The sequence below is a fragment of the Dysidea avara genome, chromosome 4 (assembly GCF_963678975.1).
Source record: "Dysidea avara chromosome 4, odDysAvar1.4, whole genome shotgun sequence".
Lineage (NCBI taxonomy): Eukaryota > Metazoa > Porifera > Demospongiae > Dictyoceratida > Dysideidae > Dysidea > Dysidea avara.
Genome location: NC_089275.1, coordinates 46,064,591 through 46,086,743, shown reverse-complemented (window position 1 = coordinate 46,086,743; position 22,153 = coordinate 46,064,591). Strand labels below are relative to the sequence as shown.

General features: G+C 37.6%; 3 protein-coding genes across 3 annotated transcripts; 1 reads left to right on the top strand and 2 right to left on the bottom strand.

Annotated features, from left to right (window-relative positions):
* The first annotated feature begins 230 nt into the window (after positions 1-230).
* Positions 231-1,853, top strand: LOC136253910 (protein NLRC3-like). The gene has a single exon (XM_066046569.1). The coding sequence runs from the start codon at positions 231-233 to the stop codon at positions 1,851-1,853; it is 1,623 nt and encodes a 540-aa protein (XP_065902641.1).
* Positions 1,854-3,264: 1,411 nt separating this feature from the next.
* Positions 3,265-4,611, bottom strand: LOC136253909 (protein mono-ADP-ribosyltransferase PARP3-like). The gene is made up of 5 exons (XM_066046568.1): positions 4,548-4,611; positions 4,347-4,436; positions 3,697-3,786; positions 3,469-3,646; positions 3,265-3,323 (listed from the first exon to the last, which is right to left on the bottom strand). The coding sequence occupies exons 1-5, from the start codon at positions 4,584-4,586 to the stop codon at positions 3,265-3,267; spliced, it is 456 nt and encodes a 151-aa protein (XP_065902640.1). The 5' UTR covers positions 4,587-4,611.
* Positions 4,612-4,630: 19 nt separating this feature from the next.
* On the bottom strand, positions 4,631-12,262 carry LOC136253908 (protein mono-ADP-ribosyltransferase PARP3-like). The gene is made up of 7 exons (XM_066046567.1): positions 12,020-12,262; positions 7,904-8,028; positions 6,760-6,924; positions 5,800-5,976; positions 5,300-5,447; positions 4,878-4,936; positions 4,631-4,834 (listed from the first exon to the last, which is right to left on the bottom strand). Exons 3-7 carry the CDS (start codon positions 6,913-6,915, stop codon positions 4,631-4,633), a joined length of 744 nt encoding a protein of 247 aa, XP_065902639.1. The 5' UTR covers positions 6,916-6,924; positions 7,904-8,028; positions 12,020-12,262.
* Positions 12,263-22,153: the final 9,891 nt, after the last annotated feature.

Sequence of the window (22,153 nt, the reverse complement as noted above, 5' to 3'; positions counted from 1 at the left end):
ATGGGGACATTCTACCTAAATCATGAGTAGTGGTGACATCAAGACCGTCTGCTTCAGCTTGTCTACATCAATATGTTCACAGAAGAATAGAAGTTCTTGGATTTGAGAAATCTAGTAGGGAACAATACATTGATGATGCTTTGAAGACTTCTCCTTCTAAACTACGAGCACTAAAGATACATTTTCAACAATATCCCAACATTGATGCATAATGTTACATTCCATTAAACATGGCAATCATAGTATTTCTGTGTCTACTAGGATCCCTTCCACAAACTGCTACCAAAATGTTTGCAAGCTTTATCCTGCACACAGTCTGTCGTCATCTTAAGAGGACAGGGAAGATCACTGAGGATGAACACATCAACAAAGTGGAACACTTACCACAGCCATTTCAGCAAACACTACAACAACTACAGAAAGTTGCATTTGATGGTCTTGTAGAGGACAAAATAGTATTCACAATGAATGACTTACCTGACATGTGCAGGGATGATCCCACTTGTTATGGACTATTACAATCTGTTGAATGTTATTGTTCAGATGAAATTGGTACTCCAACCAAATCCTTCAACTTCCTACACTTGGGAATACAAGAATATTTTGCTGCCAAATATGTAGCAACCTTACCAGAAAATAAGGTGTACACACTCCTGGAGGAGTCATTTTTAGTTACAGAGTATGATCCAGATAGTAAGAGTGCCCGTCTCTCCAACATGTGGATCATGTATTGTGGCATAACCAGTGGACAGTGTATTTCTTTAAGACACTACCTATCAAATTTTGAACAGCATAATATGATTAGAAATGATTACTCACTTCCTCAGACTGGACCATCCGATAATAGATCAACTTCTATCTCACAAGACATCTTGAAGGACCCAGTGAAGGTTCTCTACTTGTTCCAGTGTTTCCAAGAGGCTCAGGATGACAAGTTCTGTGGCATCTTGTCCAAATCATTTGATAGTGGCAGGATTAACATTAGTACCCACAGGTTCCTCCCACACCAGGTGGTGTCCCTGGGTTTCTTCTTATCAAGATCACACAGAAACTGGAAGGAACTAAACCTGGAGGAGTGTTACATTGGAGATAATGGCATCAACCTACTACATCACTACCTCTGTGGGGACAAAGCTAACAAAGAAGAGGTAATAGTAATTAATCTTAATCAGAATTACCTCAGTTCAGCATCATCACCTCTCATTGGTGACATCATCACTCACCTTCAGCCACATACTCTGAAGTTAGATGGTAACCATAATACTAGTGTGAGGGACATCTCCACTGCAGTAACAAACACTGACCAACTGAGAGTATTGTACATCATTAGGAATAACACCACATCCACTGGAGCTATAGCAGTTGCCAACAGTTTACTACACAACACCTCACTAGAGGTACTAGACACGAGTTTCAATCCCATAGGTCAAGATGGAGCCACAGCAATTGCTCAAGCCATTACTAATAACAAGACACTAAAGAAACTGAACATTAATAATTGTAAAATCACATCCACAGGAGCTAGAGCAATTGCAAACAGTTTACTACACAACGCCTCACTGGAGGTACTGCTCATGAGTAACAATGCTATAGGTCAAGATGGAGCCATAGCAATTGCTCTAGCCATTACTAATAACAAGACACTAAAGATACTGTACCTGTATGGTGATGGTACAATAAATGAAGAGTCAGCCATAATTATAATAAAAAGCATACACTACAACAACATCATTACTAAATTGTGGCTTTTTCCCTCTCTAAGGGACAATGGTAATGTGAAGAGAGCAGTTGAACGAATCAATAGTACGAGGAGGAAATGTTATATACAAGAATTAGAAGTAGAGTACTATTAGTCAATCAACAAATCACCATAGTAAGAATTACCTGTACATATACATAATTTTCAGTACATGTATGTTCTATTATATTAGTAACTTGTCACTATGTAGTTAGTACTGTATTATATAATTTATGCAGCCATTATAGTATGTTCACGTTGAGCTGAATCCTGAAAAACGGCTAAAAATTAAAAGTGGATTTTTTCTCAGCAGAGTTAACATTTCAGCCAACCAGATGATTATTGATAACTCGTGGCGATATTATCACCCACACGACGACTCGTCAATAAATTTGGGGGGCGCGCTATTTTCAGAGGGGGTTTCAGCTGAAACCATTGCAACCCTCTGTATCCGCCACTGATCATTAAGTATCCTTTTATCTGAATGTTGAGTGAAACACCAAAGGTTATTAATAATATATGGCAATATTGTGGAAATAGCATAGCAGAACCAACTTTTGTTCTTGCTGCTTATTATGTCTTAGTTGAAAGCTACCGTAATTCACTTTATTTTCATGCAAAAAATTTTTGTGATAAAAATTTCATGTAAAATTTTTGCATACGAAAATTATTTTACAACGAAAAAAAGAGCAAATTACGCAACTATAGTATAATTATTAGCTAATAGCAGTAAGCCACAGTTAAAAAAATTTGTGCAAAAACTTTGTACAAGAAATTAAATATTCATATAATTTGTGAAAAGGGGTCTTCTCACACATCCAGTTCTATGAATGAGACCATAACAAGTAACATATAAATCTGCAATGTTCCTCATCCATTAAGCCATGTTGGTGCTCACTACTAACTAAGTTTCAAGTCTAGAGTTTTTCAATCTCAAGTTATGAATCATCAAAGTTGGTTTGCATGATGTGTGTGGAAGACCCCTTTTCGCAAATCCAGGTCACATTTTTGCATACGGAAAACCCGAAAATTATGACAACAAAAATAAAGCAAGTTATGGTACATGTGCTGATACACTGGTACATTATTTTATTGCCACCATGTATAGCTAACTGTACACTATACTAGCAGTACAAGTGATGTAACTTATACTGCTGGTACTGGTACAAAGCTGTGTATATACATAACATGGCCTGAAATAAAACACTGACTGAATGCAATTAAAGTACTATGGCACTGGCTATCATCAAAATAGCAAGTTCAGTTCATTAGCCAATTTCTTGTCCTACTATCTGTCCAACTAGGGCTCTGCAATAATACTAAGTTTGTGAAACAGGAAGTTAGAAACTATGATCAAGGACTATGTTGAATGCTTATCCCGTCTTCCTGCCTTCTTGAGCTCTTGCAGCCCGGCATCATGATGTGCACTCTATACCATGTACAAGCTGAGCTGGATCCTGAAAAACAGCTAAAAGTTGAAAGCGGAATTTTTCTCAAGAGAGTAAACATTTCAGCCAACCAGATGATTAATGGTGACAGCAAAATTCAAGAAACATCACCCCAATTGAGTCATTAGTCGTACCAACTGTAATTACATTACAACACTATACACAATACACAAGTACGAATGCATATCTCATCAAACTAAGAGATTCCTTACAAGTTTATGACTCTTGCACAATAAATTATTAGAAATTTAATTTGACACATACTTAATATCATGTACTCACCATAACCAGCTGATTTACTATTCTCAGATGCAAAGTAAATTCCTTTGCCAACACGTCCCCCAGAATGTGGCATGATGCGTAGACCACTCTTCAAAATGGCTGCCACCACAGCAACGTTGGTGCCATGCCATAGCAACCGTCGATTCACCAGATGATCATGTGATTCAAACCTTGTGTTCTACACACAATTCATATTATTAACAGTGTGCAGTAATTGGAATACCATACCGCTCCACTTCTGTCTACTTCCCATGCATCCAACAGTTGTACCTTCTGCCATGTTTTGTCTTCCGTGGCCTTGATATAGTTTTCTATGATCTGTTGAGGGGAAAAAGATAGACACTTTGTACTGTGATATGTGCTACACAGAACACACAAGTGCTGCTCCTGTTCTCCTCTGACACTACATATAACACAAACACACACTACTGTTACACTGATAATCAGATCAGTAACCCTATCTATCAGCTGCTGCTTTTGTACATAATATTCCAATGGGCAAAACAGCAAAAGATACATTCCTTTCTTAAAATTGTTGATGGAGCCAAACCACAAGCTTCGCACCTTAATTGTCATTTCTCTAATAAACTGAAAAGCATTATCTTGTTCTCTGAGGCATTAGCTCAATGTGAACATACTATATTTAAAAATGTTCCTTTGATAATCAAATTTCTAATTTATAATCCTCATTGAATAAAAAAGTGTGCTTTATCACATTTGTTAATTTGAAATGAATATTAGCTATAAAATATTGACAAAATGTCTTGTTGGTCTAACACCACACACACACACAACACACGCACGCACACACACGCACATGCACACTACGCACACACACACATGTACGCACACTACACACCAACACACACAACACAAACTTTATAATTCTCATCCTTTGTGTCAACATGGCTCAATCTAGTTTGTAGTAGTTCATAGTTAATATCCAGGGGGTGTGGCACCTCCTCAAGCTATAATACACAGCAATACAACATTTAACCAGTCACATAGTAAATAAACATGAGAAACAGCAACTCAAAAAGCAAAGAAAATCGCTTCACAAAATAAACCATGGTTTATACCTCTTCTTTCTGACTGGCTTCTTGTTGGTCTTTTTGCATTGACTGAGCTATTTCAATATCTCCCAACACCTGTGGTGGGGTAATCACCTTATTATGTAATTAATTATGACATTACTGACCAATAACATGTCAAATTTCTTCCTTAATGTTTCCTCATCATCGATCAACGGGGGAACTTTACGACCAAAGTCATGAGGTATGATGGTATAGAAACGGGAGCTCAACTCTGAAAGCCTTGCTCTGTTGGCTGATTTCTTAGCAAACAATGCCTCAATCTCCTCCAGCACCTAATAACATTATCAACATCATGTGTACACCAGATGTCATCACCTCAAATCCTTTAGCAATTTGTGACTTGCTTAACTTGCCCAGGGGCATCTTCTTTGTGTCTGTGAGTAGGTAAACAACAACAAAGGAGCAGTCATTAACAACAGTTATTAGGGACTTAGGAGCTGTTTATTGTTACACAAGGAAATTGCAGTGAGTGTATATAGTGCATGCGTGTTTGTGTGTGTGTGTGTGTGTGTGTGTGTGTGTGTGTGTGTGTGTGTGTGTGTGTGTGTGTGTGTGTGTGTGTGTGTGTGTGTGTGTGTGTGTGTGTGTGTGACTGCGTGTTGTACGTTTGTGTGCATGTGCGCTGTGTAGTGAGTGTGTGCGTCACTGCGTGTTGTGCATTTGTGTGCATGTGCGCGTACTGTGTAGTGAGAGTATGTGTGCATGTGTGCATGCGTGTGTGTATGTGGAGTGCTCACCCAGTTCCAGTTTCTGCATGGCATTATTGAACATGTCATTATCAAAGATCATCCTAACTAATTCTTGTGTTGGCTTATCCAGTGAACATGCCTTCACCTTCTTAGGAGGAGCATCAGGCTCGTCTCCCTTGACAACAGCTCCTGTTTCCTGTGATGTAACATGACATCATCATAGGGTAAACACACGTATACTGTGGGGATCTATATAAGCTGGATGCAGACACCATCGGGAAATACATATGTTCTAGTGATTCATGTACTAAGTTTATAGTGTCCTTATTATACTAATGATTTGGGGTCCCAGCAAAAACACAAACCCTTCAGTGTGACTCAACAGATTAGCCATGATGATGGCAGAAAGACAGAGCAAAAGAAACAAAATAACACCAAGCTCAGTGCTGCTCATTAATTGGATCAATTACTAGTTGGAAACATGAATAGTGAATTTCGTACTTGTATTTCAGTTACCAGGGGTTACACAATCTAGCCAATCAACTCACATCGTCATCATCATCATCATCCATTTCTAACAATGTGTACTTGCCAGGTGCTGGAACAAAGTTGTCTCTGTTCTCCCTTTTGTTCTTTGTCTTGTCCGTGAATTTCTTCTTGAATTCCTTAGCTGCATCGTCCACACTACGGAAAGGACCCTTCATGGCGTTCTGACCTGTTTCTCCCTATAGATGAGATAAATTTATGCTTTTTAATTAGAAATAGACTAGAGGTGCACCAATATGAATTTAGTTGATATTCCGATAACTGATATATTATCAATCCAATATGGTGGCATAGACCTTTTCTCTAACAAGTTACACTCTAAATAGTGACAGTGTTGGAATCTATTCAACAGCTGACATTACATTAACAGATGTTACTAGGGTATTACTACAGCACAAGTTCCCTTAAATATACACCTGTATCTGCTGATTGTTTACACATGTTACCAATCTGATACTGATATGAAAAAACAAGGCCAATATAGCTGATAACTGACAGCTGAACCCATTATCGGTACACCTCTAAAATAGACTAAAGCAATAAATGTAAACTGAACATATAAGAAATCTCTTATAAAAACTCTCCAAATTAAGGACACAATAGTAGACACCTCCATAATAAGAACAAAGATTTCAGTCTAACAGGTCTGGGCTCATACTTTAATTCTACAATATAATTACGCTAATGGCAACACTTGAGAATTTTAAAATTTGACAACAAACTACTACAATGTGCATAAATCTTCAAACTTTGACAAAAAAAAAATCATTACCATTTACACAGTAAATTTGACACATTACAAGTGCTCAATCCCACTAGGAAAGGGCCTACCACTAAAGCCTATAAAGGTAATTAAAACTCCAATGAATGCAGGAAAAATCCCAGACACTGTGGAGACTTGATCCTCCAATCTAGGGATGTACCAAAGCCCTTTACACACCCCTAACACAACACACACTTACCACTCGGCCCCATCTGTTCCACACATAATACATCTGGAATGCTCCCTGTAACATTTGGATCAGGTAGTATTTGTTGTTGTTCTGTCCGATGTTAGTTTGGTTGAACATACAGTCCCAGTCATCAACCACCGTGTAACCATGGGCACCAGGTACCATCTGGTCAACCTGTAGTGGATTATAATATTGTATGTCAAATACTATTAACTTACATAACACATACAAGCACACACACACATGTATGCACCACGAAACATAGCCTTATCAATCAGTTAAAAACAAGTCACCCTGTAGAGAGATCAGCTTGAAACAATTACCCTGTAGAGAGATATCAGAAGACACTAGCACACTACTCAGGTTCTAGCAATCTAGAACAAGCAGATCCTCTGGGACTCTGGAACAGGACGTTGAAACGTTGGCCTGGTCTTCCCAATTTATATATAATCAGCTGTGCTAGCTAGCTATTATTGTTGCAGTTTCAGGTAGTATGGCTGCTATTTGTGACCGTCTCAGCAAAAACCTGACCAGTTTGCACAAGTATGTGACATGTGTATTGAGAAAAATGAAATTTAGAAAAAAGGGGACCCTACAAAGAAAAATACATAAGTTTTGATTGGGCCATTTCTCAGAGAATACTCAAACTGATTAAAACTATACACCATCTTATTTGCCTGTTCATGAAGAGTCTGAAAATCTTCATTTCGTTTCTGTAGCCCCAACAGTATGCGTGCCACATGCATTTGTTTATGATGCAGTAAAACGTAAACAAGATCGTCATCAATTCTTCAACTAAACCGTGTTCATACCCACATGCGTAAGTGACTACAGGGCTAAAACTATACCTTGAAAATCTATGGTGAACATTTTAAGCCAAATCCCAATGTTGTAGACTAATCCAAACGGAAGTTATGGCTGGGAATGTCAGCGCCTGTAGTTTAATTTCAATAGGGTTGCTGTACAAATTGATTTCCTTGCTCTTCCTACTGTGTAGCACTATAATTCAAATACTACTCACCACAATATGCTGAAACTTTGGTGATCCATTCCTTGGACACTGTAGATAAAGTTTTAAAAAATGCGAACAAGGTGGGTTTTGGCTTAGACGGTCACATTCAATTATTTTACACACTCACACAATTATACTAACTTTTGGTGTTCGTTTCTTCTGTTCTCCACTCTTCAACTTGGCCACAACTTTATCATAATCACTACTACTACCAGCTGCCTCTTCTTCCTTATTAGGTTGAGCAGCTGCAGTCTTGCCATCATCAGCTGTTCACACAATAACAAAATGATATAGCAGGAGAGTGTTGGTAGATTGGTTAACCTCTCTATAGTACACTGTATTTCAGACACCTTAGAATCATGGCTATTAGTGAGGTGTCCTTATTTCAGGGGTCTACACTATTACAAATAGGATCATGGACAAGTGTCCTTATTATCAAGGTGTCCTTATTTCAGGGGTCTAAATGTGTACACTAATACAAATGGGATTATGGACAAGTGTCATGGTGTCCATTTTGAAGCTTCAACCGATTAACAAATACAATAAAAAATTATACAGTACTACCGTACTGTATATTAGGGAACATGGAGGTTTGTGTTTTTCTGGCCAAAAATATCACCCAAAAACAATACCTTCCTAGTACCTTGGCAGTATTGGTTAGGCATAACCAAGCCTGAAAGTGTCTTCAGTACGATCCAAAATGCTTCCAATAAGTTGATAAAAATTCTAAAACTTTATTTTATTTACAGGAATTTTCTGCTGACTGACTGAGCATGACCTACATACTGATGCCTTCAGACAAGCGTAACTTGATAACGGCTAAGACTATGAGCTTGATTTTTTCACTGTTCAACATCGCTTCAGTCCAACTGGTGCCTTTTGACATACCATAGTATGTACAATGCATGCTTCATGGACTTACCAGTGTCCTCAAGTGCACCGATACAAGTTTTAGCTGATATTCCGATAACCGATACAAAATAATATTATCAAGCCAATAAACAAAGCCGATCTGATATGCAGCATGGACATTTTCTCTAACAATTTGCACTCTAAATTTAGTTAATAAGTGACAGCATGGGACTGTGACATTACATAAACAGGCGTTGCTAGGATATTACTAGAGCACGAGTGCCCATAAAGAGATGTATATGCATATATATATTAGGGCTGAGCGATACTGCCATTTTAGTATCACGATCGATACTAATGCCACTATTCACGATACTTACAAATAAGTCTGGTGCTCCATAGTGGATTGCTCAGCATTCCTTCAGGAAGTCCTTATAGGTGATAGCAAACTAGCCTGTTTACAGTAACAGTTATTGCACCACGGTTATGTTATGGTGTTCATACTTCTCTGCAGGGGTAACAAGGTTATCACTTACAAGGAGTACTGCATAACAAATGGATTTTAATGACAGTAATGCACAGGCGAGGTACCACGATAGTTAATAATGAAATATTGCGATATCGAAATTTCAAAATATCGCGATATATTGCTAAAAAGATAATATCACTCAGCCCTAATATATACCACTTTAGCGTGGGCATTCAAAGGCGCCAGTCAGGGTTAAACTCACATATTCAGTATGAACGCTTTGACTCGTTTTATTGAGGCTCAAGGCTCAGTATAGTTGCGAAGTTTATATGATTTGACAATAACTAAACTACATTCTAAGACAACTGATCTGTAAAACAATTGCTTGGACGATGCGTGAATGCCTATTTCTACCCACTGCGTGAGGGACATGTCAGCCATTGAGCAGACCAAGAAACAAGAAGAATATGACAACTAGGTGAGTAGCTTATAGTCCTAAGTACTTAACTTAATGTCTTACTGCCACAATAGCAAAGGTTTAATGTTGTATTAAAACTTTACACTCCAAAAATCGATATCGCACAATCGAAAGTTTCTGAAACATAATGACATAGGAATAATGTTCTGAGAGCTATTTGCCCATGTCATTGAAACCACAATTGATCATCAGATGCTAGTGTATAAAATAAATGGGGTGAATGATCTGTAGTTCTTTCACCTATCAGGTGAGTGTGCCCTGAGTGGTATATATCACTTATACCACAACTGTGTCAGGATTTTGCTGATATATACACTTTACCCCTCAGGCCTGTGGCCCTCGGTATTCGGGTGTGTATATCAGTAAAATTCCTCACAGCCTTGGTATAACTATTACCTGTATCTGCTGCTTGTTTACACGTCTTACTGATCCAATACCGATATGCAAAAACAAAGCCGATACAGCCGAACACCTCTACTTCTTTGTGTCCCATTCATATTTGCTGACAATACAAGGTGTCAATTTGTGGTAGTGCCACATGATGACTTCCCTAAGTATGTTTGTAAGGGGAATCATCCGAGTTTTACGTAGTGACTGGATTGATTGCAGAGGTCCTTCTCATAGTGTCCTTCGGTTGTAACACTGTGTAATGGGCTGAAAACAGGTGAAAATGAAGCATAGTGCATATGGCCACTTCAATATTTCAGCAACTGATAGCTAGGGCACACGCTCAGACGAAAACAGTAACTCTGCAGGCACCATTCTTTCTTTTGATGAGGTATGTACAGGTTCACCAGTCATAATTATAAGTAAACAAACATGTATAAGAAAAAAAATTCTGAATTTAAGATTGGTTAGGGATCATAGAAAAAGGTAGGGAAACAAGAGAGGTCACCTACAACTGCAGATATACTATGGCGACCTCCACTAGTATATCTGCAGGTGTAAGCAACCTCCCTTGTTTCCCTACTTTTTTTCTATAATCCCTAATTTTAAACTTTTCCTTATAGCGTAAATCGCCTATTATCAAATGGTACGTATTATCGAACTTAACACACTAGACAAGCTACTCAACATACCAAAACCAATAAACACTAACTAATTATAAAGACCTTTTGAGCTGTATGGACCACCAATACAACATCTACAACAGTTTTCTTCAGTGGTTTCTATTGGTAAAGGGCTCCAGAGGCTCTAGTGGATATGCGGTGGCACAAAGCGAGCAAATTACAATTATTTTAACAAACGTCTATAACTTCTCACCACAACAACGCACGTACTTTCAGTTTGGGTCATTCAATAGAGGAGTCTTTTGTTCTCCCTGAGTACCAAGTTTTAAGTAAATCGAACCAGCAGGCCTCAAGTTATGAGCAAAACGGTAGCGCATATAACAACCATGGTTTCAGTGTAACTTGAATAACTCGTGAACGACATATTCAATCTCCATAAAATATGTCACAGATTTTTATCCGGTAGTTGGATATCCCATAGAAACCTCAAAGTGACAGGGTAATTCCCTAGTATGTTATTCATTGGAATGTGGGAATTGTTCGAAAATTGGTCATTGAGTGAAGTACGGCTGTTCGATAATACGTACCGGTGTTTGAGGAGTGGTAAATGATAGGCTCTACTGTTTCGTACATAACTCGCAATGTGTTGGTGTGATTTACTTACAACTTGGTATTCAGAGAGACCAAAGGCTGCTAAGTTGAATAGTCCAAATTGGAAGCTGTGTTGTTGTGGTGAGGAATTATAAGTGATCATTGAAATGTGTTCGATAAATGGCGATTTACGCTACTTGTGTTATTAGCTTTTATCTCCACCCAAGTCGGCCATTCCTTTCCAACAGATATATCAATTTTTTTGTAACATATTGGTTGAAAGCAGATGTTACACATTTTAAGCTAGAAACTAGCTAAGAATGTTGCATTTTTGAGTCACATGAGCTACCTAATACCTAGTTAATTAATTTTAAAAATCTGCCTGTCCACTAATATTGGGATGATAAACTAATAAACAAGTTTGTGCGTTCACAGCTTTACAGTACAATAGAATGGAGAACTGGAAATTGAAGACTTATGAAGTTCTGGTACCAACTTGTGCTACAACCTTTTAGTGAACTAAACAAATGGGAGAAAAGAAAACCCTTAAACTGCACGGCATCTTGCTGAACACCACACACAATTCACAGAATTCCTTCATGCTATAAGAGTGAATAATTTTATGTTTAACTGCACGTCACATGCTGGGTACCTGGAAAGTGATAAACTTAAAATTTTAAATGAATTCTGCAGTTACCAAACACAATCAACACAAGCATTCATATCAAATATTCTACATCTTGCTGTAGTCTATGTGTTGTTGAATTGTCAGGTCATAACCAAGTATCCACCTGATCACTTGGTGATGTACAATTAGCACTCTTACGCACTACACGTGGTTTACACGTTCAACATACTTGAATCCACTTTCGCCTTTTTAGCTGATGGAGGTTGTCCTGAGTCTGTTTCATCGGAGCCCTTCACGCACCTTCTAGTCTTGATACCAACTCAGCCTTTCTGCCCGTCGTGTCTAAGTTTCGTGCCAGCAGCTCTTTCCGTGTTCCGCCACAGTCATCTTGACCGGTTCCTTAGCGCCTTGTTTACTAGCATCACCTGTAGATTCCTCATCAGCGACTTGTTTTCTCTTCCTTGTTTTCTCTTCCGGTCATTTTATGCCGTGACGTCATTTCGGATAGAGGTCATTATGGTTAACACGTACTAGAATGGCTCAAGCGAGGATCAATGCAAGTGGTCAGTAAGGGCAACCATAGTTAACGCTGCGTAACGCTGACATTTAAACATTATCTCTGTTATCTTTTTAGGGTGTGATCGTCCTGAATTGAGACATCTAGTAAATCACGTGGTACCATCAGTAGCTAACCACTGGTATGACCTAGGACTACAGTTACTGGACCCAAAATATGAAAATGAACTGAACATCATTGAAGCAGCTGATATGAAGAATGACACCAAAACATGTTGTAGGAAAATGTTTAGTAAATGGCTAAACACTGATAAGCTAGCTAGTTGGGATAAAGTGATAGAAGCTCTTACAATTATTGGACTAAACAATGTGGCCAGTAAAATCAAGACTTTGCTAGGACAAAGTGAGTTAGAGACAGAGTTGGGATTGTTACTCTAATAATGTAACTCGTATGGCTCCTAATTTTCGTAGAATAAAATTTTCGTAATCATTGCAACATTACGAAAATAATTTTTACAAAATTTTAAGGTATTTCGGTAGCCACACGAGGCGACACGTGAGCAGAATGAAGAGCCTTTACCATTATTTTAGTACTGTCTTTGCCCAAAATGCAACCAATCATGAGGCTGACTACAATGTGCCTTAGAAAGAAGTAATGCGTTGCATTCGTTACAATTTTTGGATGCAATAATTATCAATTATAATATTACTTGCTACTTCACTCTTTATTGCCCTGTTACGCGTTTACCCCCAACTCTGATTAGAAATGATTAAAAGCCACTCCAAGTAAATTTTCCGCTTTCTGTACTCCACTCATGAATATTTGCATACAAACAGGTAATTACCATTTCCATTATAACAAGAGTTCATAGTATTAAGAAGAGAAGAGTTACTATGAACTCTTGATTATACTGCTTAACAGTTGAGAAACTTCTCTTGTATAGCTGCACCTCGTGTTGGAGCTTTGTGTTTGTCTTCATGCACTTATCAACTATGATGATGTACTGTATATTAGGAAACAACTTGGTGAATTTGCAGCTATAGGATTTTGGTGAGAAAAAGTTTGGGGTGAATTTGTTAGTAGCTGGTACAGAGTAATGATTTGACGGATTTAATTTTTTGCAAAACACCACTCACTCACCAAATTTTCCAAACTTTCCTGGTATACAGTACAAGAAATTTAACAAATATGTGTGAAATAAATGATATGTGCTTAATATACATGTATGATTAACAACTAGACTTTGTGATAAAATTGGCTTTCAATATTTACCTGAGCACAGTCATGGCTAACTGCATAAAAGCATACTATAGGCTGTACAGTATGCAAGAAAAAACTGGAAGGTAATGAAAGAATCAGGTGAACGTTTTAAATTCTAAGTCCACAGCAGCTACAAGCTGCATAGTTGTGGGGTACACTTTACATCACCATACATTCATGTATGGTTGTGTAGAATGGTTATCTGTTATTGCAGGTAGCGTGCATGCATGAGTGTGCGTGGGTGTGTGTGCGTGTTCAGGATTGTAGGTGGGGCTTTACGTGCACACCCCTTCACCTGTGAGATATCCTGTGAGTTACTAGTCCTGCTCCATAAGGATTTCCTGCACTGGCTCACAGCACCTGAGTAATGCACAGATATCCCTGGGTTGATTTACTTGGTAAGCATGACTGTGCTAGCACGGTAGCCAACAGCTTTGTGTGAGTGTGTGTGTTCCGTTATGTTACAACTTTACGGTGTCCAGCACTGAAGGTCTGACAGCAACATGTGCTGCAATGTTTGGATTACCTAACCTTATACAGAATTGGAATTTAAAGAGATACTTAACCTATGTGGTTGTGTGCATTTATGTGAATGTTTGTAGCTTTTATCATTATCGTTGTCAGTTATCATTGCTTGTGTATACATTTGACCAGCTGTAATTTTGTAGAGCAGTCTGGACTGCTCAAGAAGTACATATACATGTATAGTAGAGAATTCATTGATGATGTGGTACCATTCTTTATGATCAGGCAAATTGCTATTAGAATAGTGACTGTTTTATTAGAGCATCTTAATCTTGATACTAAAAATTGAACTCCTTTTCCCTACTACTTAGTAGTAATATAGTTTCTACATGTAAACATATATGCATCCTTTGCCCTATTGGTTGAATAACTCTCAGTTTTTTTTTTTGGTGTGAATCCTCCTCACAGCAGATGATGGTGAGTATACCCACACTAAAACTGTTACCACTTGATGCTCAGTGAAGGTGTCACTTTAGAGGGAAAGGTTGTTTAGAAGTTTATGCCTTGATACACAATAATATAGGCAAAGCACTTGTGCTTGTGGTATAACCACTGCATGTTATTTATTTTTTGTGTGTGTATAGTCTTATCTGGCGTGCAGATCTGGTGCCACATTACACACTTGTGCAATTAAATTAAAACATGCGTGTAATCACATCAATAATTCTTGATCCGAAATGCTATGTAATGGGTTGAACATAGCTGACAATGAAGTATAATGGACACTTCACTTTTCAGATGATAACTGAAATAGCTGGGGCACGTGGTGCCGTTTCAGGTGCAGTATACGTGGGTTCACCAGTCATAATAATTATTTACAAAAAAATGTTAACAAACAAGTGCAGTTCTTATTGTTTTACTGTGATTAATATCATGGACTACTCCAACTTTTTTCAATACTTTTTATTGATGTGCTATGGTCCCTACTCTAGTAGAAAATTCCAAATGTTTTTGTGTACTTACTGTGTGTGGCCAGAAAGCCAGTGACCACATAGTGAGTATATTAACAGGAAGAAAGAAAACAGCTTTTCATGCATGCATAGCTCCATGGACTCTTACCCAAAGCACACCAGTTGTGTTGTCCTCCAGGTAGGGTACGCCACACAACAAATTTGATTAAATTCGCAACAGCCATTTGCGAGATATGGGTGTTAAAAGTTTCGTTTTAATTTCTTCGTTTTTTTCTTCTTATGCCGTATGGGGGCTACGAGGGCTTTGATTTCTTTTTGCATGCTTTGCTAAAATTGCTATAAAATGTAAATGTGTAACTAGATTGCCTCAATCTTTGGCACGAATGAAGAACGTGTAACGGTGGATTCACGTACCAAGCATGTTGTGAATCTGAGGAATATTCAATGAGTTATGAACATTTATTTTTGTAAAAAAAGATCAAACTTCTGTCACGACTACAGGGTAAACTGAGTATAGAAATAACTTGAAAATTGGTGTTTAGATAGGCTGATCATCATAGCAGTGCCTTTTAATAATTTGAATAGCAATAGGGTTACAGCAACAAAGTTATAAAGCAAAGTGTAAAATTGCGGGATAGAGATACTCTAATAGAGCAGTCACCGCGGGGTAAAAAAGTGTGCAAAAAATGTCAAAAAAAAATTACCAGAATTTGAACCAGGGACCTCCATACCTAACACCTGCATCCTTAACCACTGAACCACTGCTACCTTGGCTGATCACCTCATTTAATTTCTGCTTTATAAATGAAATTTCCAGTTGAAATCTGCTTATAATCAAACATTTGTAATTTCGTAGATCTACCAATAGAAGTATTAGATTGGTGTAGAACATTCTATGTATGTTCTATTAGAAGTCCTCAAAAAATGTGCACTCTATTAGAGTATTACAATAATATTATCAAATATTAAGCAATGAAATACATTTATAAGTCTGTCTTCAATAATCATCATTGTATCTACGTAGAAAAGAAGAAATGTGCACTTTTACAAAAAAAAATTCTGTAAATCCGGCATGCACCCGCAGCTGGCCTTCGGCTGGGTGTGGGCGTGTGCCTGGTTTAAAAAGTTGTGAAATCAAGGTGGTGGCCAAGAAATGGCTGCAATGATGTTAATGCTAAAAAATTTTAATAATGGCAATTTATTAGCATTAACATCATTGCAACCATTTTTTGGCCACCGTCTTTGATTTTACAACTTTTTTCATCCAGGATTTTTAAGGCCACACCATTTTTTCACAGCTTGGCTGTTTTTGTGTGGATTTCACTTCTTTTTGTACTTTATAATACATGTGTATATCCACCACTTTCACACCTCACATCAAAGGAAAGCCAGTGCATATTTATATCTATGGTTAATTCCAGATGAATTAGCTAGCTGCATGGTGCCTGGTTTTTAGAGGTAGCACAACATCAACTTGTTTTCATCCAGGCCACAACATTTTTTTCACAGCTTGGCTGTTTTTGTGTGGATTTCACTTCTTTTTGGACTTTATAGACCCCAAAACTAGCCTATGGCTGACTTTAAGGTTTGTTTTTACTGATAGTATATGCTACTATGAATTAACCAACTATGTATTACTATTTTACAATAGGGTAGTTTTTGGTTGTACAATAATATTATTAGCTAATTCTCGTATTTTGTAATTCATGAAATTTTCGTAATTTGATCAATTACGTTGCTAAACGCCTGAAAACCTCAAAGGAAAGGTAGTTTACAAAGCCTGAGAATTAAAAGTCGCCACACCTGTATTTCAGTCCACCGAAAAGAAACCACCTCAGAGCAAAGTTCACCTGTGCAGAAGTTTAATACAGACTTCATTTTGCTTTTACTTCTTATGTAAAAGCTGCTTTTATCATTATTTAACAATTTTGCTCACATGGGTGCGTACAGACAAAGATAGGTATATTGCTAGGTACACAACATATTGCACTAGCTCAAAATGTTAATGAGATATAACACTGCCTTAATGAGATAGTGTGTATATCTCATTAAGGTAGTGCATATATATCTTGTTAATTCAAGATGTTGCAGTTAAGTGTGCATATGCCATTCCGAGAAATCCTCAGGTTTCTTTTATGTTCTTTGCTATCTCTTTGTGCCATTATATAGTCACACATCTTAAGATCGATTGTGAGATTAGGTTTATTTGTAGTTTCTCAAATTGTGTTAGTTCCTTTGACTGAAATGGAGCTGTTTTAATATATATATATATATATATATATATATATAAGTGAGTTCTGTTTTGATAAGTTTTAGATGCCTGTCTCAGTGTTACATAATGTACACTAAGTAAATTGAGCCATTAGAGGCAAAGTGGTATTTATGCTCGACTAATTTTATTCATGGATACAATCTATTCACGATTATTATAGTAAATACTTGGAAGCACTTATAACAGTCAAGTCACACTGTCCTGTGTCTCATGCTAAATAGATTGAGCCATTGGTGGTGAAGTGGTATTCATGCACGACTGTAATGGCTATAATTTACTCACGATTATTATGGTGAATACCTGGGAGCACTTATACCAGCATTAAACCATCATTATCAAGTTGCGTTTCAATGTTCTTGCTCACTGTATAAAACCACAATCAAACTGTATGCTCGTGTCATTGCACATACATTTGAACTCTTAGCATAGCAACTCCTTGTAGTTATTCTTATGTTGTTTCCAGTGTCAACTACATATTATTAGTTATACCATGGGCACTCATGCTTTGCCTGATATATACGCACTTGCCGTTGTGTTCATGCGTATATATCAGGCAAAGCACTCATGCTTGTGGTATAACTGGCCTGAGCGATATACCATAACCGTTTACAGGGCTGGACACTTTTCAGCTACTTAAATTAAGAAACTGAAGATTGAGATACTCTAATAGAGTAGTCACCACAATATACTCTAATAGAACAGTCATTGCAATACTCTATATATAGCATTCGGTATAAAATATAGCCACTATTCTAATTACATTGCTTGGTCCAAGCCATTACACGTTAGTTATCCTTTCAATTTTGCTTTTCAAAACTTCCAGTGAAATTGTATAGTAGCACAACTAAATTATGCAAGATACATCCTTGTGATGTTAACAAAAAGGAAAAGAGACCTTGTATGAATTAATAGCCTCCAGATGCTATTTCAGAGCACCTATTTCCATAGATTTCTCTGGGAGAACATGCCCCAAGGCCCCATAGCTTAGCATGTTGTATGTGCTAACCACATGCAGTTGAGTATCACATGAAACCTGATTTAAGTGTCAAAAATAAAAAGTACTGTGCATGACTATAGTGTGGAACCTCTCATAACGAACTCTCCGAATTAAGGACACAATAGAAAAACCTCCATAGTAAGGACAAATATTTATACTTTTTTACTTCTATAAGAGAAAAACCTCTGTATTGCAGCAAAAAGTGGCCAAAAATTCTTGGTCCCAATATGTCCAGAGCAGAGTTGGGGGTAATGCGTTATGTAATAATATTACTTTTACAGTAACGAGTAATATAACATGTTACATGACAAAGTAGCGAGTAATATGTAGCGGATATTACATCCAGAAATTGTAACGAATGTAACGTGTTACTTCCTTTTAAGGCACATTGTATTGCAGTGTGCAGTGCCCTTGAGGCCAAGATACGACAACAAAGTATGTGTTTGTGACTGAACTACACCAGAGAAACATGTGTCTCGCTCGTGTCACTTGTAGTTGTAGGTTGGTAGCTTGTATTTAGAAGGTTGGACTTACTTTATAGTTTGTAACGAACAAATGTAATATGTAATATTATTACTAGTAACAGCCCTCAGAGTAGCGAGTAATATGTAACTCGTTACCTTTTTCAGTAAGTAATATGTAACTGTAGCGCGCTACATCGCGTAAAAATAACGAGTAATATGTAACTAGTTACATTTTTAGTGTAACGACCCCAACTCTGGTCCAGAGGTACTGTATGATCTCCATGCATTTCAGTCCATGGATGGCCTGACCACTCAAAATCTCTGGGCTCCGGCCCTGATCATTTATTGTGATAAATTAACATAACCGGTTATCATACTGTAACGTGTGCATGCTGTAGTATACAATCCCTTTTGTGCTGAAATGTTATGGATTCATTTTCTGTATGCATCTAGTCACTTTCATGATCGAACCGGGTTCGGATCTGACTCGCTTTAAAGAATATCCTGGTCTTGTTGCACAGCCCAATTTGTTTCGTGGGCCATGCCCACTTGTCAGGATCATTTGCTGTCTGTAGGCAAACGAAGAGTTCCACCCATTTATCAATGGCTGCACATGAATTTATTTCTGTTGCTATGTGCAAGTTTATGTGGAGCCACACCCACTAATCAAGATTAGTGTACAAGTTCTAGCCTAGCCTGTAAGCCACACCTATTGCATGCGTGAAACCACACTAATTTGTATTTAAGTAGTTAGTTTGTCGAAACCTGTTTCAAAAGCCTTGTCACAAGTTATGAAAATAAATTTAAACTTGGCAGTTTAGTGACGAATCACCAATTCACCATATTTAGTTCACTGCCAAATTTAATTGATATACAGCATTAGACTCATTACAGTAACTTCATTACTTAGGTAATGCATTACATTTGTAAGTAAAGTAACTCGAGTTGTATTACTTGGCATAATTTGCAAGACAACTACAGTAACCCTCAGTGCGCAACACCTATAAATTGCAGATACAGCATAACTCACTTGTACACAGAGTTGAGGGTACCTACTTACTTTTGTAACTAAGTTATGCAATATAATGATTATTGTTACTTTTAAAGTACAGTAAGCTAGTAATGAAAACATCACTTTATTACGTTTGACAATGCAAGTGTCATTTATACTAATTATGCTTTCCTTGGGAGGAACAAAGCGACAATGCATACTGTATTTTCCATACAGTACTAGTATGTCAATTATCCACATAACTGTACTGTGAGAGTAATACAGTACATTTTACACAAAATCGGTCAAGTAAAAGTACAGTTATGCAGATACGCAGAACGGTTATGTAAGGAATGTTACAAAGCAACCCCTCTAAGACAACACGAATAATCATGTGCGTGACATAGCCAGCCATAGTTTAACTTGAATGTACCATGGCCAGCCAAGGTTTATGAGATGTGTACTCTGAAATTAAGAATTTTAAGTTTGATTAGGGATCATAGAAAAAAAGTAGGTAAACAAGGGAGGTCGCCTTATACTAGTGGACATTTAATCCCTAATTCAGTCTACCTACCATGAGCACAATTAGAGATTAAATGTCTGCTGGGACACTGTATATCTTCAGGTATAGGCAAAATCCCTTGTTTCACTTCTATGATCCCTAATCAAGCTTAATTTTTTTCCAAGTGCAATACTTGTTTATTTGTAACATAATTATTATCATGGCTGTGAACCTGTACACACCACATCAAAAGAAAGATTGCTGTCAGACTTAAAGCTTTTGTTTGAACATACGATACACCCCAACTAAGTGAAGTGGCCACTATGCTTTGTTTTCGATCATGTTCAGCTTGTTACAAATGAAGAACGGTATACAAGAAAGGCCTCTGCAATCAATCCAGTCATTACAGATATACAGACAATTCCTGTTATCAATGTAGGGAAGCCATTGTGTGCTACCACAAATAGACAGTCAGAAACTCCTTCTGAATTATTTTAAAAACTTCATAGCAACCTTCATATTAGAAGTATTTCGGAGCACTTTTGTACTTGGTTGTACCTACACTCTGTAACCAACACTGCCAAGGCATAATAAAACACTATGAGGCTGGTTTCTGGTCAATCTTTTTTTGTGAAAAAGTGTAAACCTCCATGATCCCACTATGATAAAATGCTATATGCAAATGGGACATGCAGTGATGTAATCTACAAGTGTCACTTCAATAGAGTTTTTAGTCACTGTGTGTTCATCTAGCACTGATAAATATCTACATGGATGATTAGAGCAAACATGAAAATGGTAAGACTCAGCTGTCACAATGAAAGATGTACTGATTGCTACTCTGAAAGCGTCTATTGTCTAGGGTATTTCCCCAGAAAAAAATTGACATTTTACGATGCCATCTGGAGGAATTTTTGGCCACTGATACTAACAAGGCACTAGCTACTGCATCAATATCAAGAGATAAAACGCCATAATAACATTTCTGCAATGCTGTTTTTATAGTTGCTACGACTTAGTCATGGCTTTATCAAGTTTTAGTATTTCTCTTAAAATAGTAAGGCCTGCCCACATCTCAGTTGTTGCATCTTCTCTGGCATCCTTGATGATGACAATGTGCATCATCTTGTATTGCATCAATTAGCATTTATGCCTACAACTATGTACGTACATCAGTTAATCTACTGTATTGAGTCAGGGCTTATTGTTGACCTACTTGCTTAAAACTTTAACTGTTTACATTCAAAGAAGTACCATGAAGCTAAAATGCAAATTTTCCTTATATTTGTTTGTTTACTTTTTTGTAACATTATTATTATACCTTTTTATTATTTCTGACTGAACACGCACCCCATATATCAATCACTGACTCGAAAGTGAAGTGTCCATTACGCTTCGCTTTCAGCTATGTTCAGCCCGACACACAGCGCTACATACACTAGCCTCTGCAATCAATCCAGTCATCACAGAAGTACAGATGGTTTCTGTAGGAGCTACCGCAAATCAACACCTTTAGCCGTCGGCGAAAAGCAATGGGACACAAAGGAGGACAAAGGTAAGCCCATGATATGCTCACTGTACATACTGCGGTATGCCAAAAGGCACATCTCAGGACAAAGTGACGTCGAACAGTGAAAAATCAAGCCCATAGCCTTAGCCATTATCAAGTTGCACTTGTCTGAAGAGATCAGGCATGCAGCAGTAGAAAAGTATTTTTTTTAATAAATTTGTAGCAATCTATCAGAAGCATTTAGGGTTGTACTGAAGACACTTTTGGCAGAGTTATGCCTAACCAACATTGCCAAGGCACCAGGATGGCATTGTGAAGCTGGTTTTTGGTGATATTTTTGGCCAGAAAAACCCAAACCTCCATGATCCCTAATATACAGTGCTATTGTACGTACTGTATGATGATCCCAGCTGA

Excerpts from the sequence above, each read along its gene's own strand:
- LOC136253910 (XM_066046569.1), top strand. The coding sequence starts at position 231 with ATGGCAATCATAGTATTTCTGTGTCTACTAGGATCCCTTCCACAAACT.
- LOC136253909 (XM_066046568.1), bottom strand. The coding sequence starts at position 4,586 with ATGCAAAAAGACCAACAAGAAGCCAGTCAGAAAGAAGAG. Across the intron at positions 3,787-4,346 it reads CAAAGGATGAGAATTATAAA|ATCATAGAAAACTATATCAA; the intron begins GTTTGTGTTGTG and ends TCCCCTCAACAG. Across the intron at positions 3,647-3,696 it reads AAGTAGACAGAAGTGGAGCG|AACACAAGGTTTGAATCACA; the intron begins GTATGGTATTCC and ends AATTGTGTGTAG.
- LOC136253908 (XM_066046567.1), bottom strand. The coding sequence starts at position 6,915 with ATGGTACCTGGTGCCCATGGTTACACGGTGGTTGATGACTGGGACTGT. Across the intron at positions 5,448-5,799 it reads ATGATGATGATGATGACGAT|GAAACAGGAGCTGTTGTCAA; the intron begins GTGAGTTGATTG and ends GTTACATCACAG. Across the intron at positions 4,835-4,877 it reads AAATTGCTAAAGGATTTGAG|GTGCTGGAGGAGATTGAGGC; the intron begins GTGATGACATCT and ends TAATGTTATTAG.